General features: G+C 54.6%; 7 protein-coding genes across 7 annotated transcripts; 5 read left to right on the forward strand and 2 right to left on the reverse strand.

The window, feature by feature from the left end:
• Nucleotides 1-179: 179 nt before the first annotated feature.
• Nucleotides 180-925, forward strand: B0H18DRAFT_1118654 (uncharacterized protein; the record flags this gene model as incomplete). The annotated part of the gene is made up of 3 exons (XM_048033823.1): nucleotides 180-531; nucleotides 585-836; nucleotides 891-925. 3 exons carry the CDS (start codon nucleotides 180-182, stop codon nucleotides 923-925), a joined length of 639 nt encoding a protein of 212 aa, XP_047893922.1.
• Nucleotides 926-1,401: 476 nt separating this feature from the next.
• B0H18DRAFT_1210807 (uncharacterized protein) lies at nucleotides 1,402-2,347 on the forward strand. The gene is made up of 3 exons (XM_048036395.1): nucleotides 1,402-1,728; nucleotides 1,844-2,104; nucleotides 2,162-2,347. Exons 1-3 carry the CDS (start codon nucleotides 1,432-1,434, stop codon nucleotides 2,183-2,185), a joined length of 582 nt encoding a protein of 193 aa, XP_047893923.1. The 5' UTR covers nucleotides 1,402-1,431; the 3' UTR covers nucleotides 2,186-2,347.
• Nucleotides 2,348-2,678: 331 nt separating this feature from the next.
• B0H18DRAFT_1210808 (uncharacterized protein) lies at nucleotides 2,679-3,841 on the forward strand. Its single transcript, XM_048036396.1, has 3 exons — nucleotides 2,679-3,052; nucleotides 3,105-3,350; nucleotides 3,408-3,841. Exons 1-3 carry the CDS (start codon nucleotides 2,704-2,706, stop codon nucleotides 3,440-3,442), a joined length of 630 nt encoding a protein of 209 aa, XP_047893924.1. The 5' UTR covers nucleotides 2,679-2,703; the 3' UTR covers nucleotides 3,443-3,841.
• Nucleotides 3,842-4,266: 425 nt separating this feature from the next.
• Nucleotides 4,267-4,836, forward strand: B0H18DRAFT_1118657 (uncharacterized protein; the record flags this gene model as incomplete). The annotated part of the gene is made up of 3 exons (XM_048033824.1): nucleotides 4,267-4,663; nucleotides 4,697-4,716; nucleotides 4,771-4,836. The coding sequence occupies 3 exons, from the start codon at nucleotides 4,267-4,269 to the stop codon at nucleotides 4,834-4,836; spliced, it is 483 nt and encodes a 160-aa protein (XP_047893925.1).
• A 973-nt stretch (nucleotides 4,837-5,809) lies between these two features.
• On the forward strand, nucleotides 5,810-7,022 carry B0H18DRAFT_302749 (uncharacterized protein). The gene is made up of 3 exons (XM_048037459.1): nucleotides 5,810-5,949; nucleotides 6,013-6,123; nucleotides 6,184-7,022. Exons 1-3 carry the CDS (start codon nucleotides 5,926-5,928, stop codon nucleotides 6,868-6,870), a joined length of 822 nt encoding a protein of 273 aa, XP_047893926.1. The 5' UTR covers nucleotides 5,810-5,925; the 3' UTR covers nucleotides 6,871-7,022.
• A 3,079-nt stretch (nucleotides 7,023-10,101) lies between these two features.
• Nucleotides 10,102-11,392, reverse strand: B0H18DRAFT_1004377 (uncharacterized protein). The gene is made up of 4 exons (XM_048028481.1): nucleotides 11,368-11,392; nucleotides 10,884-11,314; nucleotides 10,371-10,825; nucleotides 10,102-10,315 (listed from the first exon to the last, which is right to left on the reverse strand). The coding sequence occupies exons 2-4, from the start codon at nucleotides 11,023-11,025 to the stop codon at nucleotides 10,283-10,285; spliced, it is 630 nt and encodes a 209-aa protein (XP_047893927.1). The 5' UTR covers nucleotides 11,026-11,314; nucleotides 11,368-11,392; the 3' UTR covers nucleotides 10,102-10,282.
• Nucleotides 11,393-11,674: 282 nt separating this feature from the next.
• B0H18DRAFT_1004380 (uncharacterized protein) lies at nucleotides 11,675-12,185 on the reverse strand. Its single transcript, XM_048028482.1, has one exon. The coding sequence runs from the start codon at nucleotides 12,108-12,110 to the stop codon at nucleotides 11,805-11,807; it is 306 nt and encodes a 101-aa protein (XP_047893928.1). The 5' UTR covers nucleotides 12,111-12,185; the 3' UTR covers nucleotides 11,675-11,804.
• Nucleotides 12,186-12,902: the final 717 nt, after the last annotated feature.

Here is a 12,902-nt window from a genome sequence, read left to right on the forward strand (position 1 = left end):
GGCCGAGATCCCGGCCCGATACAGTATAATGATCGGTTGCTATTGCCGTCCAGCCACGGCAAAGAGAATTCCCGCTTGGGAGCGCCGAAGCCACACTTGCCTCCGAGACACTTAAGGGCGTCACTGTCTTTGACTTTCACGCACCCCCACCATCGCTCTCTCCACACATATCAATCAACATGACTTGGGTTCTTGGATGGCCTCTCTATGACGACGATGCGCTCAAGATTGACAAGCAGCACAATCTTGTCAAGGACCCGAATGCGGGAAATGCTCAGCGCATCCAAGCAGCCCGGCTGTGGGTCGCGGACCAGATCGGTGTTGTCCCTGTCCTCGCTTGCTTGGTCAACGACGAGATGGAGAGCGTGTACGCTATGTATGTCGACTATGGGGACAACCGCTATCCTCCGACCGAGCTGGTTCCCGAGGAGACGACGATGACGAACAAGCAGTATCGCCGCATCAAGAGGGTCATGCCACTCAGGGATTTCGGCTGGTACCAGTACAATGACCCGACCTGTGTAAAGTACAGTGAGTTTATGCGCCTTGCTATCTCTTTAGCGCGACTGATGTTGGCGATGAAGAGGAAATATTCTACGAGGACGCCGACGACGGCGACGAGGACAGTGACGGGGGCAGTGACACGGGTAGTTATGGAGACGGCGAGGATGGAGAAGGCGATCACAAAGATGCGTCGATGAAGTTCGCTAGCGACGATGAAGACGCCGCTGGGAGTGACACTGAAACGGTGACCGACGGTGTAGTCCCGAAGATGGACCTGCTCCCAGACGACTCTGGGACTTCCGAGGCAGCCAAGTCGCTATCGACAGACTTCAGTGAGTGTGTCGAACATCATATGGGATTAGCTTCAACTAATTGACGTCGCGCAGATGCGTGTTGCACCATCGCTGCGCCGCAACCTTGACTCAACACAGTTCATCTTGTCGTCATGCTGTCCGGGCTCTGCATCATCATCTAGCGCCTTGTTTTGTAGCACTCCTCCATCACCATCAACACTACATTGTAATTTGCCTGCATGTTTGTTTTAATCCCACTATCTCCGACCTGTACTATCAAGTATTGTGGCCTCGCGGTCCTGTAGAGTAGCATTCCACTGGCAAACAATCGTTATCACACTGAACTCACATATGCGTCCGCATCGAGCCTCAAAGTCGTATTACTGTGAGCTGTTTTGTATCACGTCTGATGTATCCATCTCCGACGCGTCCATTCTGCATTTACATAAACTGCGTCCTTGTACTTGAAGTTGTACTCTCATTGGCTAAGTAGGCGATCGGTCCTGTCGCGATCACATGCCCGAGGCCACAGCCGTTCAAGTTCATTCCAAGCTCCCACGGTCACCTCAACACATCTGGAAAGTCGCCTTCGACCTCCCTAAGTAACATACTTGCATGCTTTGGTATTGTAATCATGACTTGGGTCTTTGGCTGGCCTCTCTACGACGATGACGCGCTCAAGATTGCGAAGACGCGCAATCTTGTCAAGGACCCGAACGCAGGAAATTATCGGCGCATCGAAGTAGCCCAGCTGTGGGTCGCCGACCAGGTCGGCATTGTCCCTGCACTCTCCTGCCGGGTCAACGATGTTCCGGAGATTGTATTCGCTATATATGTCGACTACGGTGACAATCGCTACCCTCCAACCGACATCATCCTCGAGAACATGACAATGTCCGACAACTTGAAGCAGTATCGTCGCCTCAAGAAGGTGATGCCACTCAGAGATTCTGGCTAGTATTAACACAATGACCCGTCCTGTGAACTGTACAGTAAGTTGCGTGTGCCCTTGTATCTCTTCAACTCGACTGATGTCGGATGAAGAGGAGATGGTCGACGAAGAGATTGACAACAGTGACGAGGGTAGTGCCGAGGGCAGTGACACGAGTAACGATGGAAATAGCGATAGGGGAGAAGACGACAACGATAACACGTCGACTTCCAGCGACGACGAAGACACGCTGGCCCGGGCATGCGACAATGAAACAGTGACCGACGGTGTAGTCTCGAGGTCGGACTTGTCCGCAGAGGGGTCCAGCCCCTCCGAGCTCCTCCGAGGTGGTCACATCGCCTCCCGATGGCCTCTAGTGAGTGCGCCACACATCATAACAAACTACGCCTGTTGACGAGTTGACGTTGCCTAGAAATGCTTGTTGTACATTCGCTAAGCCGTAGCGTCGACACAAGGCAGTTCGTTCCTCCTCCTCTTGCCATCATACTATGCGGAATCTGTATTATAGTACTAGTATATTCTGTATCATCACTTCGCAGCCATCGACGTTGTGCTGTACTCTGCCTGTATAACTGACCCAATGTTATTATGTTCAATCAACTTATGTTGTGGCTTCGCAGCTGTAATGGTGGGAACCCCCTCTGGCAAATGATCACGCTGGATTCCTGTATAGGTACGCGTGTTCAGTCTCACGATCTAGTGTCTCTGCCTGCATTTGTGTCGCATTCGACGCCTTCGTCTCCGAAATGACCTTCCTACGTTCAACTCCGAGAACAAGGACCTCTCATTGGTTGGGCGATCATGCCACGATCACATGACCGGAGCCACATTAACGGTCGCCCTCACCGGTTGCAACCTGTTGCAACCCAAACCGCATGTACTAATGCGGGAGTTGCGTCTGTCGTCCTCTCCCATTCTTCCTGTCTGTGCTCTGCTTGTGCTCTCATAATTGTCATGACCTGGGTACTCGGCTGGCCTCTCTATGATGACGATGCGATCGAAATCGCGAAACAGCGTCATCTCGTGAAAGTCCCGAATGCCGGTGACTATCAGTACATTCAAGCAGCCCGGCTATGGGTCGCAGATCAAGTCGGCATGATCCCTATACTTACCTGCTGGGTCAACAGCCTCCCTGAGCTCGTCTACGCTGCATATGTCGACTACGGGGACAATCGTTATCCTCCGACCAAACTCGTCAGCAAGGAGATCATGACTCGCGAGCAGCATCGCCGCCTCGGGCGAGCTATGCCACTCAGGGATCTTGGCTGGTACCAGTACGAAGACCCGTCCGGTGTCCTATATGGTGAGTTACTCAGTACCGGCACCTATTCTGACTTCGCTGATCGTCCATGCAGAGAAGACGCGTCACGAGAGTGACGAGGACAGTGACGAGGACAATGACGAGGGCAGTGACGAGGGCAGCGATGACGACAGCGACGGAGATGCGTCGATGAACAATACCGGCGATGAGGAAGATTGCGGAGAAGACAGTGTCGAGAGTGACTATGAGACGGTAACCGATGGCGCGGGCTCGAAGTTGGACTTGCTGCCAGAGGAGTCCGGAACCTGTGAGGCAGCGAAGTCGCTGCCCAACGACTTCAGTGAGTTTGTCGCACATAGTCTGAGATAACCCATACTAACCATTTGGTGCTGCGTAGATGCATGTTGCACCATTGTTGGGCCGCAGCCTTGATACAGGCTGTTCAACACGCCTTCTCTTATCGTCTTACAGTGAAAACATTGTGTGACGTCTGGATAGTAGCCCTCTATTCTCCCTCCCATTTTGAGATGTACTATGCATGTACGTCTCTCCTTATTCTGTCAACACACTGAGTGCACTGAGCACGTATTGCGAATGCACATGAGTTAGCAGTGTATCTTCATAATTGATTCCTTGTGTCCGAACAAATACTTACTGGGACTCATGTATATGTGTGTATTCCTGCGTGTCCTTTCGGTATTGCGTCGTCTCGATATGTATCCACCAAACTGTCTTCACATCCAGAGCTCCCCCTCAGTGCAATTGGAACATCCAACTGCCATAGAATGTATGTTCGTCTCCTACTGTGACAATAATCCAAGTTCGGTCTACTGTGTTTTTGCCACGGTACACGCGACAATGGACCCCCTTCCTCCTCCTCCTTCCTCCTCCTCATGCCTAAACGCCGGTAATCGGGGTCTGTCACCGGCAGTTGCCGTGACTGTCTTTGAAGCGCCGGATCACCAATTCCGTTGAACTGGCAACTTGCTGGCAACCGTTCGCAAACGACGCGCATGCGTTCCCTCGTCTCAGCTCATCCATTATTTATTTTATTTACCCTGCTTAACTCCACCATGCCTTGGGTGTACGGCTGGCCTCTTTACAACAAAACGCGGTCAAAGCGCAGGCAGAACCTCCCGATCGTCCATGATCCCGCCGCCGGAGAGCTTGATCTCATGGCAGAGGGACATAGTTGGATCATATCCAAGACCATCTGGCCGCACGTCAAATGCTGCTGAGTGAAGGGCGACCTAACGATGGTGTATGGGGTTTACGTCGACTGGAGGGATAGGGCACACTCTCCGAAGAAGGTCATGACTTCAGACATGGTGTTGGTTCGCCGGGGCCGCCTACTGGCCCAGTGCATGCCCCTGAAAGACTTCGGCTGGTATCGCTACGACGATGAGTCGTACACCCCCTTGGAAGGCGAGCTTTTGGGCAACACGGACCTCAGTCCCGAAGATTACTCACTAGGCGAAGAGATTCTCGACGACGCAGACTCGGGAGACGAGTCGGATGGTGGCACGGATAGTGTTGACGACAGCGGCTACGGAGAGAGTGGCGACGGCGACGAATCGGGTGAAGAACGCGAGGAAGACCTTGGGAAGACCACATCAGCGATGTCCAAGACGGAGTGGTTTCTCAGACGGGATCGTAGGCGTGGCCCTCAATAACAAAGAGATCGAGTCACCTGGGGACTCGCCTGGGTATGTCGGCCTTTGTGTCTTGGGTTTGCACGTTCGACTGACCATGCTAACCAGATGTCCATCCTGCCTCCTAACGAGCGTTCTTGTAAGGAGTACCTCTCGGACGCTTACGTGCCTTGATTCCGAGTCCAGAACGTTGTTCCGCCGTTGGGCTGCTGTATCGCAGATGATCGTCAAGGTCGATGATGTACAGCGTGGTACATACGTTTCACGCTGGTGTCCAACGCATGTGCCGAAGCATGCAGTTGACGTGTATATGGATGGTCCACTGCAAGCATCCGTACGGCTTACATCTGAAGATCAGAGACGTTGTTGGGAGCACTCCGTGCCATACCCTCTCACGATCAAACTGGGTGACTACTGTGCGATATCTCGCGCTGCGCGTTCTCCTGTCATCTCATGCACACCCGGCCAAGGTTCACCGTCGCGGAACATCGCGCGAAGCTTGCTAGTAAGGTGGCTGACATGGGATGTACCGGTCATACTCCTCTTGTGAACGTCTACAGCGCGTGGCGGATCGCTGAGTCTGCCCAGTGCGCGTTACAGACGATCCGCTGCTGCGGTACAAGCGCTGCCAGTGGCATAGGTGCCGTGATCATCGGGGCTTTCCGTGATGCTTCATACGTTCCACCACTGACTGATGTACACTCGCCACTTGGTTTTCACTGGTTCTTACTCAGTTACCTGACACATCGGACACTTCACCAGCGAACAACTGCCCAACTACCGCAACTCCCCTGCAGATGGGGGAATGCGATTCGTGTGGCTCTGACATTGATGTTTGCATCCTCGGATTCGGCAGACATGGAGATAATGCGATGCTCAGTGTCTCAGACAGTCTCACTGATATAACTGCCAGGGTGGACCAAGGAGGGTGGGGTGCTTTGACCATCCTGCTCAGGCTCTCGTTGAGCGCCCTAGGGCCTGCAGTGACATTGTGCAGACGACTACAGACGGTGAGCGTAAATACTAATTGACATTCCCACCCGATGCCATTATGGTCATTCTTACTTCCAATTGATACATCTGTCTGATGAACGTCCAACGGTCCAACTAAGCACTGTTCATAGCAACACAGCCCCCAGCTCTTCTCATGACGCTTTCTTTCCCTCTTTCATGCGTACCCATACGACTGCCTGACTCGCTTCTTTCGTGTTCAACAGGTTCGGCAACTAGTTTTGTCTCAGTCGTCTTTTGGGACCGGTCGTCATGGTGGTCGACGAGGTGGACAAGGTGACATTTGCTTATCTGTTCGAAGGAAGTTGCATGTGTTCATGGCCTTTTGTGTTGCTGTAGACTCTGCATACGAGACATTGTGAGCCATCCTTCAAGTTTATGTGTCGATTCAAGTACTCTTTTGACTGGAGCGTACTAGTCCATCCTACGACAGGCACAAGTTTGAATAGCGTAATGATTCCTCAGCCACTCTTTTACCATCTCAATAAAGTGACTGACAAGCCTTCATAGATTGCTCCAACAACAACTGGCACGGACACTGGGACAACAGCGGCGACGGCGACGTCCCAAACAACTTCATCCGATAATGGCTCATCTGCATCCATGGACAATACTGCAACAGATACACTTTCGTCTGACAGTACCGACTCTGCTACACCCTCTCCCACCTCCGTCCAACCCTCCTTATCCACCCTCCCATCATCCACCCCATCTTCGTCTTCATCCTCAGCTGTCTCTCCCACTAGCGCGGCTGATATTAGCACCTCACGGCACACCAACACTGGCGCCATCGCAGGCGGAATCATCGGCGGTCTGGTCGGCCTTCTCCTTCTCCTCGGCCTCCTCCTCTGGGTCCTCCGCACGCGGCGTCGGCGGAAGATCGCGCCCTCCTCCGAGTTCCTGGCCCGCTCCGCGGCAGCTCGAACCGCCATGTTCTCCCAGACGCGTATGGATACACACGACGATGCGGACGCGCCGCCGCCGTTCGCACGCGGGACATTCATCGATCCAATCGCGGAGAAGGTGCGCGAGGCGGAGGGGCATCGGTCCCTGTGGCGCGGGCCCAACGAGGGGCCCGAGTTCGGGCACTGGCACTATGGTCCACGTCAGGACGCGGAGGATTTAGAAGGCGTGCTTGCAAGCTCCCCAGCGACGGAGAGGTTCGAGAGGTCGGAGAAGAGTTTCTTGATATTGTGAGCCTCAGGCTCAGTGTATCTAAGGACGTTTGACGCGCCAGTGCGCCCAGCCTGCTCTTGTACTACTACGTGTTGTGCGGCTCTTGCGCACATGTTCAAACCCACAATCGGACATTGGTGATGATGGAGGATGTGTATTCGGAGGGTAGAGGTGTCGCTACATGTGGGATGTACAATACGCTACAGGTGTTCTATTCTGTATAACATGCCGAGGCTGAGATGAACATATCCAACCAAATGAGAGTGGACCAACGAGATCCATAAGACAACCAAACGGAGGGCAGGTGATGGTGAATGAATCAAGCTAGAACTCCGCAGCCGGCAAGGCAGGTGTAAAGTACTCCTGTTCCGGACTTGAAGACGCATCAGACTCTACAGGAGACTCGTCATCCGAGTCGGACGCGTTCGATGTGATCTCGACACGGGGCGTTCGCGCCCGCGTGAAACGGGCTAGGGATTGTTGCGCAGAGACCGGCCGCGGCTGTGCGATGGGGAGCACGCGGGGAGAGCCGCTGTAGAGACCGATGCTAGGGCGGAACGGAACAGGTTTATCGGGGAAGTCGATCGCACCGGGCATCCCTATGACGGAGGATACCACGGGAGACGGCGAAGGCGAGCACGCCTTCGGTGTGTGCAGGTCCGCGAGAGCGAGACCGTTCAAGTGGGAGCTAAGTGAACTAGAAGAAGCGGAGAGCAGACTGTGAGCATCGCATATAAAGGAGGTCACCGGTACTTCGCACACATACCTGCTACCTTCGCCGGGAAGCTTGCGCTCGATCGGGGAGGACATGGTACCAGCTTGTATGACGACGGTGGAGGTATCGAGGAGCAACGCACGATCCCGTCTTTCCATCAACATCGGAGGAGAGACCTGACGGTCGAGCGGAGCTACGACCTGATCCACAGGCTGGGAAGCGGAGCCGCATTCGACGGAACTGAGGAAGTCGTCGTTGTCGCGAGGTTCCGACAGGAGCATTGGCCGTCCCGAAGCAGCTCGGGCGGCGAACGCGCCCCACTCGACGACCCGGCTCTCAAGGTTGCGCTTCGTTTCCTCCACCTCCGCGCGCATTTGCTTGACCGTGGCACGCGCCAGCACCATCTCGTTCCGCTTGTTCTGCAGCTCGGTCTCGGCGGTGTCCTTAGCTGTACGAAGCGCCTCGATAGTCTTCTTCGCTTCCTCCATCTCTTGACGCAGCTGGCCCGCCTCGGTCTGTGTGGCCGTTCGCAGGTCCTCAGCAGCCTTGCGCGCGTCGGCCAGGTCGGACAGCAACTTCTCCTTGTCTGCTTCGCGTTCCTGCTGAGCATCATCGAGGGCGTCATAGACGTCGTCGAGCTCGGCGTGCAGTTGCTCGTACTGCACGGAAAGCGAAGCATATGCGATATTCGTCCTGGAGAACCGCAGCGAAAGAATCTGGTCAGCGGTAAGTCCTGATTCGTCTATACCCTCCATGCTGTCCGCGGGCGGTAGTAGAGCTCGTAGTGGTTGCGAGACAGGAACCATAGACACGTCATCGCTAGATGGTCGACAAGAGACAGGGCACATGTGCATGCGGAAGCGGGCCTCAAACAGTTCTTGGCCAAGAGTCCGGGAGTACCGCCAGAGAATCAACAAGCCAGTCAAGAGACGCCTAGAACAAACCTGGTACGTAGCGCGCTGCTGCGTGTAGAGTCCGACCAGTTCCTCGACGGCCACATCGCTTTCCTCATACAAGGTCCGCCATTGAGCTAGATCTCTTGCAGTAGCGAGGTTCGCAGCCTCCACGAGTACGAGCCGTCGACGCAGAGCCAGTTTGTCCTCTCGGTCCAAGCAAGCACGAGCAGCAGACTTCGCCTTTAGAGCCATCGAGAATCGCCAGAGCACGTGCAGACCAACCATGAGGACGGAGATAGACTTGTGCATGCTAGCCTTGGCGAGCTTGAACTCGTTCAGCTCTTGAGCATGACTGAAGCAGACGCCTTCCGCCACGGTTTGCCATTCCTCAATCTCTTCCTGAGCGGTGCAAAGCTTGTCGTCCTGTTCAGCGAGCTCCAGAAGCAGCTCCTCCTTCTCCTCCAGTGCTGCCTCATGGCGATCCTCTAGGAGCTCATAGTCGAGAGATAGTACAGAAAGTCTCTCCTGCGTCGCGTTGTAGTCTTGGGTTGCCCGAGAAAGTTGCGTCTTCAAGATGACCATACGACGCCACACAATCACGTGGTAGACACGAAGAACCAAGATGAATCGTCTCAAGGTTTCCGTGTTCCTCGCCTCGGCCGCTTCGATGCGTCGTTCGTAGCGATGAATACTTGATACCAACGTAGCGATCCTCTGGTTCACGCCGGCCTCTCTTTGTTCTAAGCTGCGTTGACGATCTTCGAGGCGATCGACCCGGTCCCAAAGAATCTGTAGAGTCTGAATCGTTTGCCGCTGATGCGCGTTCGCCTTCACGAGCTCATAGATGTGCTGATTGAGCGATTTGGCGTCGGGAAGCGGAATGATAGCCACCCTGCCGTCTCCTAGCTGAATTCGCAACGTGTCCCCGACCCATTCATGCTCGTCATCTGGCCAGAGATCCCGAGGTTTCACGAGTACGTTCTTGTCGGCATCGATGACATAAGGAAACAGAGTAGCGCAGGTGACCAGTAAACACTCACCAGAAACCTGGCACGCACATCCAGGTTCCATCGCTCGAACCGTGCAGAACTAGGGAACAGCCGTGGAAAGTGCTTGATCAACAGACGAGTGAACACAGTCCAAAGTTCGTGATGCAGCCACGCCCACGCGACCATCGTGTTCAGAGTCCTGAACGAGCGCACGTTCTACGACTTGGTATCAGCGCCGGTGAGAGGGTGCGTGATCAGACGACGTACCCAATGAACCGAGTCGACTTCAGCAATCGCGCACAGCAGAACGAAGGCGCCTGCGGCTACAAATGCGCAGACAGCTTCGCGCAAGAAGTCATAGACGTCCCAGAGAGCGATCTCGTAGTGCACCAGGATGAGCGCGAGGCATAACGCTATCGCAGGTTCATAGACAACATAGACGAAGGAGTGGATTGATGCGCGTAGGGCACTGGTAGCTTGCTCGCGTCGCGCTCTCGAGCGCTGGAATCTGGCAACAAATGGCGGCATTAGAGCTCATAAAGGGTATCCAAGTGAGAGGGCGTGAGGATGGTGGTGAGAGGTGCGCGACGCGGTTGGGTTTGCCAGTCACTGTCAACGCCGAACATCGTCACCTTCCCAACTGGGTAGCTGAGCGCTAATATGTCACATCCTGGTCACATCTGCCGTATGTACGATAAAACATACATTATTGCTGATGATACACTATTACTTTGTCAGGCCAAGGGTGGCTACAGTCTCATAGTAGTATTCAACTTGAGAGGCGTAGATTCGAGTCAAACGGACTTCATAACTTCGATCCTGGGCGTGCTTGCTCATGGATAGGCTTTGTACCAAGCACGGGCACCCTCCATTATAGTGTCAGCCAGAAGACAGATGTCAACCCACATATCAAGCACTCACCTCCTCATCAGGGGGAGTAGGCGGCGGCGGCGGCGTGCTTGCAGATGATATATCCGAAGGGGACGGAGGCGGCACATCATATGCATACCTCCCTTCCGCGTCCACAACGTCGACCGAGCCCGCACGCAAACCACCCTTCGCCGGCAGCGGCGCCACATCGTACCCGAGCCCGCCCACTCCGGGGTCAGCGGCATCGAAGGCCTCGACCTGCTTCGGGTCCTCCAAGTTCTCTGGTCCGTTGTACGGCGGTGGCTGTGCTCCATAGGGCGGCGCTGAGTACCCCGGTCCTTGGTCGTTCACACCGAGTTCCGCGTTCTGCCGCCGGGTGTACACGGAGACGTAGCTGCTGACGCGGCGCAGCTCGACTGAGGGCATCTGTGGCCTCCCGTAGATGCGTTGGTGACGCCGGACGACGACGATGGCGAAAAGGAAGACGATAAGGCCCAGGAGCACACCTATGATGTTAGATGGAGAATTAGCCTTGCCGAAGGACGAGAGCAGTATGTAGCTCACCTATAATCGCACCGGCGATCGTACGCGCAGAGGAACTACTTCCCCAACCCGTGCTATTGCCATCGTTCTGAGCGAGTGCAGACTCGGACAGGGAGAATAGAACCGCTGCAGCTATGCAGCTAGTCACCTTGACGGAAGGCATGGCCAAGCTATTAGATGAACACTAAGGGCCAGTTAACGCTCTGGGAGCCAGAACCCAAGGGCAAGGTCGTGCACAGAAGGCAGCCATGTCTGAGCTGGTATATATCGTATTGAGCCGGGTGGTGTGGCTGCGTCTCGACATGGGCGGAAATGGTTAGCAGGGAGCCGGAGTGCAGTTCTCCACGAGATCCTTGACATCCCGTATAGCGCTAGCAGAACCCGGAACGACCCTGACGCGGCAGTCGACTCGCGCCCGCATCGGCGGACCGGATATGATATATCAGGGTTGACTGCACGGGCGGTCAGCACAAGCAAATCCACTAGTCAGAAAGAAACAACGCACGTTGCCACGAACAGAAGCTGGAGGCAGCTTTGTTACAATGATCTTCATACATGCCGAAAGTGTCTCAGGACCAGTTTAGCCTGGGCATCGGCCGGGTCCTTTGCATGAGACATTAGAACAGAATCCATATCTTCTGCAAAGTTCAGACCATGCGACGGCAATAGAGAGGAAGGCGCCGCGATGGCTGTCAGAATGGTAAGTAACAGGGGAACACTAGCATGGATAAGGAGCGGGTCGCCAGCTCTGGTGAGGAGACAAACTATTCAGTAAGTAGTATACTGACAATACAAGACGGGACCTGTTATACATCTTTGTGTGTATTAGCGATACAAGTGTTGGCAGGAAAGGACATTATGACTCTTCGCGCATCTCAGACATCGAGTGGGACTGTCATGCTACCTGAGTAGCCTGACGAGAAGTCTACAGAAATTTGGGTATCAAAGATAATGGCGCGAATAAATTAGACGTACATTGTCTGGTATGTAAGCTGGAGGCAACGGTGCGAGGGTAGGCGTCGAATACGCCGGAGGGGTCTCGGCCCCCTGGGGCGGAGCGGTAGGGACTACCGTCTCACCCTCCGCGAGTTCCTTCCCGTGATACGCTGGAGGAGCCTCCCGCTGCACTGCAATTTTCCGTTTCGCGATGTTCTCGCCGAGGTAAGAATCTTGCGACTGCAGCGGGCGGCGGTTGTTGCCACTAAGTGGAGGCCGGAGGGTTGGTAGGATGGCCCCACTTTGCGCCATGGCCGTCGGGTCCGCGCGTGCACGACGCCTGACTACCAACCAACGATACCATAGGGCCAACGCAGGAAGGACGGTGAGAACCACGATGACTGTGAGGATAGTAAGTTAAGCAATGCGGGAACGTGAGTGTTGTGATGATGTGTAATTCACCAATGACCATCAAGTCTGCACCTGATACGAACGAGTGATCATTCCCGTCAGCCATGCACTGCGTGGAGAGTGCTAGCAAGACAAGGAGCTTCAGAAGAGGTGCGAAACCCGCTACGCGTGAGCTAGACTGAGCGAACGGCATGCCAAGGACTGTGATATAGTAGACGTCGAGATATTGACGAATCACAACCTCCGAGTGCCGAATGTGTTATATACATCTGGCGCGACTAGAAATAGAGCAGCAGGGAGTAAGTGGAGTGTCTTCCGTGTTTCCACGCACAATTGTACCTTACATACTGTAGGCCTAGGTCGCCGAATCCGCTCCCCTGCCCGGGATGGCGGCGGTGGATACTTGACAGTACTAAAGAAAGTAAGTTATCGTCCGCGCACCATGACGCATACACGTGTCGTGACATTTCAACCAACACCGCGGCACTAATGACACTGCCGATGCTACGGCGGCGGGCGCTTGAAAGCCTCGAGTCGTTCTCCGCTCTCAGGCCTCAGGCCTCGTTCAACGTTCTGCAAACCTAAGGGCTGCCTCAACCTAGTCTTTGGGGCAGACGTGAACACTAAAATCTGATTTGAGCCTGTTTTGATCGTGCACAGGATCATAACTTACCTCGGAGCGTGATGCCATCC

This window comes from Fomitopsis serialis (assembly GCF_022376445.1).
Source record: "Fomitopsis serialis strain Sig1Antser10 chromosome Unknown B0H18scaffold_29, whole genome shotgun sequence".
Classification (NCBI taxonomy): Eukaryota; Fungi; Basidiomycota; class Agaricomycetes; order Polyporales; family Fomitopsidaceae; genus Fomitopsis; species Fomitopsis serialis.

Coding starts and splice junctions, on each gene's coding strand:
- B0H18DRAFT_1210807 (XM_048036395.1), top strand. CDS start 1,432: ATGACTTGGGTCTTTGGCTGGCCTCTCTACGACGATGACGCGCTCAAG. Junction 1,729..1,843: donor AGTATCGTCGCCTCAAGAAG/GTGATGCCACTC, acceptor TCGGATGAAGAG/GAGATGGTCGACGAAGAGAT. Junction 2,105..2,161: donor TCGCCTCCCGATGGCCTCTA/GTGAGTGCGCCA, acceptor GACGTTGCCTAG/AAATGCTTGTTGTACATTCG.
- B0H18DRAFT_1210808 (XM_048036396.1), top strand. CDS start 2,704: ATGACCTGGGTACTCGGCTGGCCTCTCTATGATGACGATGCGATCGAA. Junction 3,053..3,104: donor CCCGTCCGGTGTCCTATATG/GTGAGTTACTCA, acceptor TCGTCCATGCAG/AGAAGACGCGTCACGAGAGT. Junction 3,351..3,407: donor GTCGCTGCCCAACGACTTCA/GTGAGTTTGTCG, acceptor GGTGCTGCGTAG/ATGCATGTTGCACCATTGTT.
- B0H18DRAFT_302749 (XM_048037459.1), top strand. CDS start 5,926: ATGGTGGTCGACGAGGTGGACAAG. Junction 5,950..6,012: donor TGGTCGACGAGGTGGACAAG/GTGACATTTGCT, acceptor GTGTTGCTGTAG/ACTCTGCATACGAGACATTG. Junction 6,124..6,183: donor CAGGCACAAGTTTGAATAGC/GTAATGATTCCT, acceptor AAGCCTTCATAG/ATTGCTCCAACAACAACTGG.
- B0H18DRAFT_1004377 (XM_048028481.1), bottom strand. CDS start 11,025: ATGCCTTCCGTCAAGGTGACTAGCTGCATAGCTGCAGCGGTTCTATTC. Junction 10,826..10,883: donor GATCGCCGGTGCGATTATAG/GTGAGCTACATA, acceptor CTAACATCATAG/GTGTGCTCCTGGGCCTTATC. Junction 10,316..10,370: donor CTACTCCCCCTGATGAGGAG/GTGAGTGCTTGA, acceptor ACTATAATGGAG/GGTGCCCGTGCTTGGTACAA.
- B0H18DRAFT_1004380 (XM_048028482.1), bottom strand. CDS start 12,110: ATGGCGCAAAGTGGGGCCATCCTACCAACCCTCCGGCCTCCACTTAGT.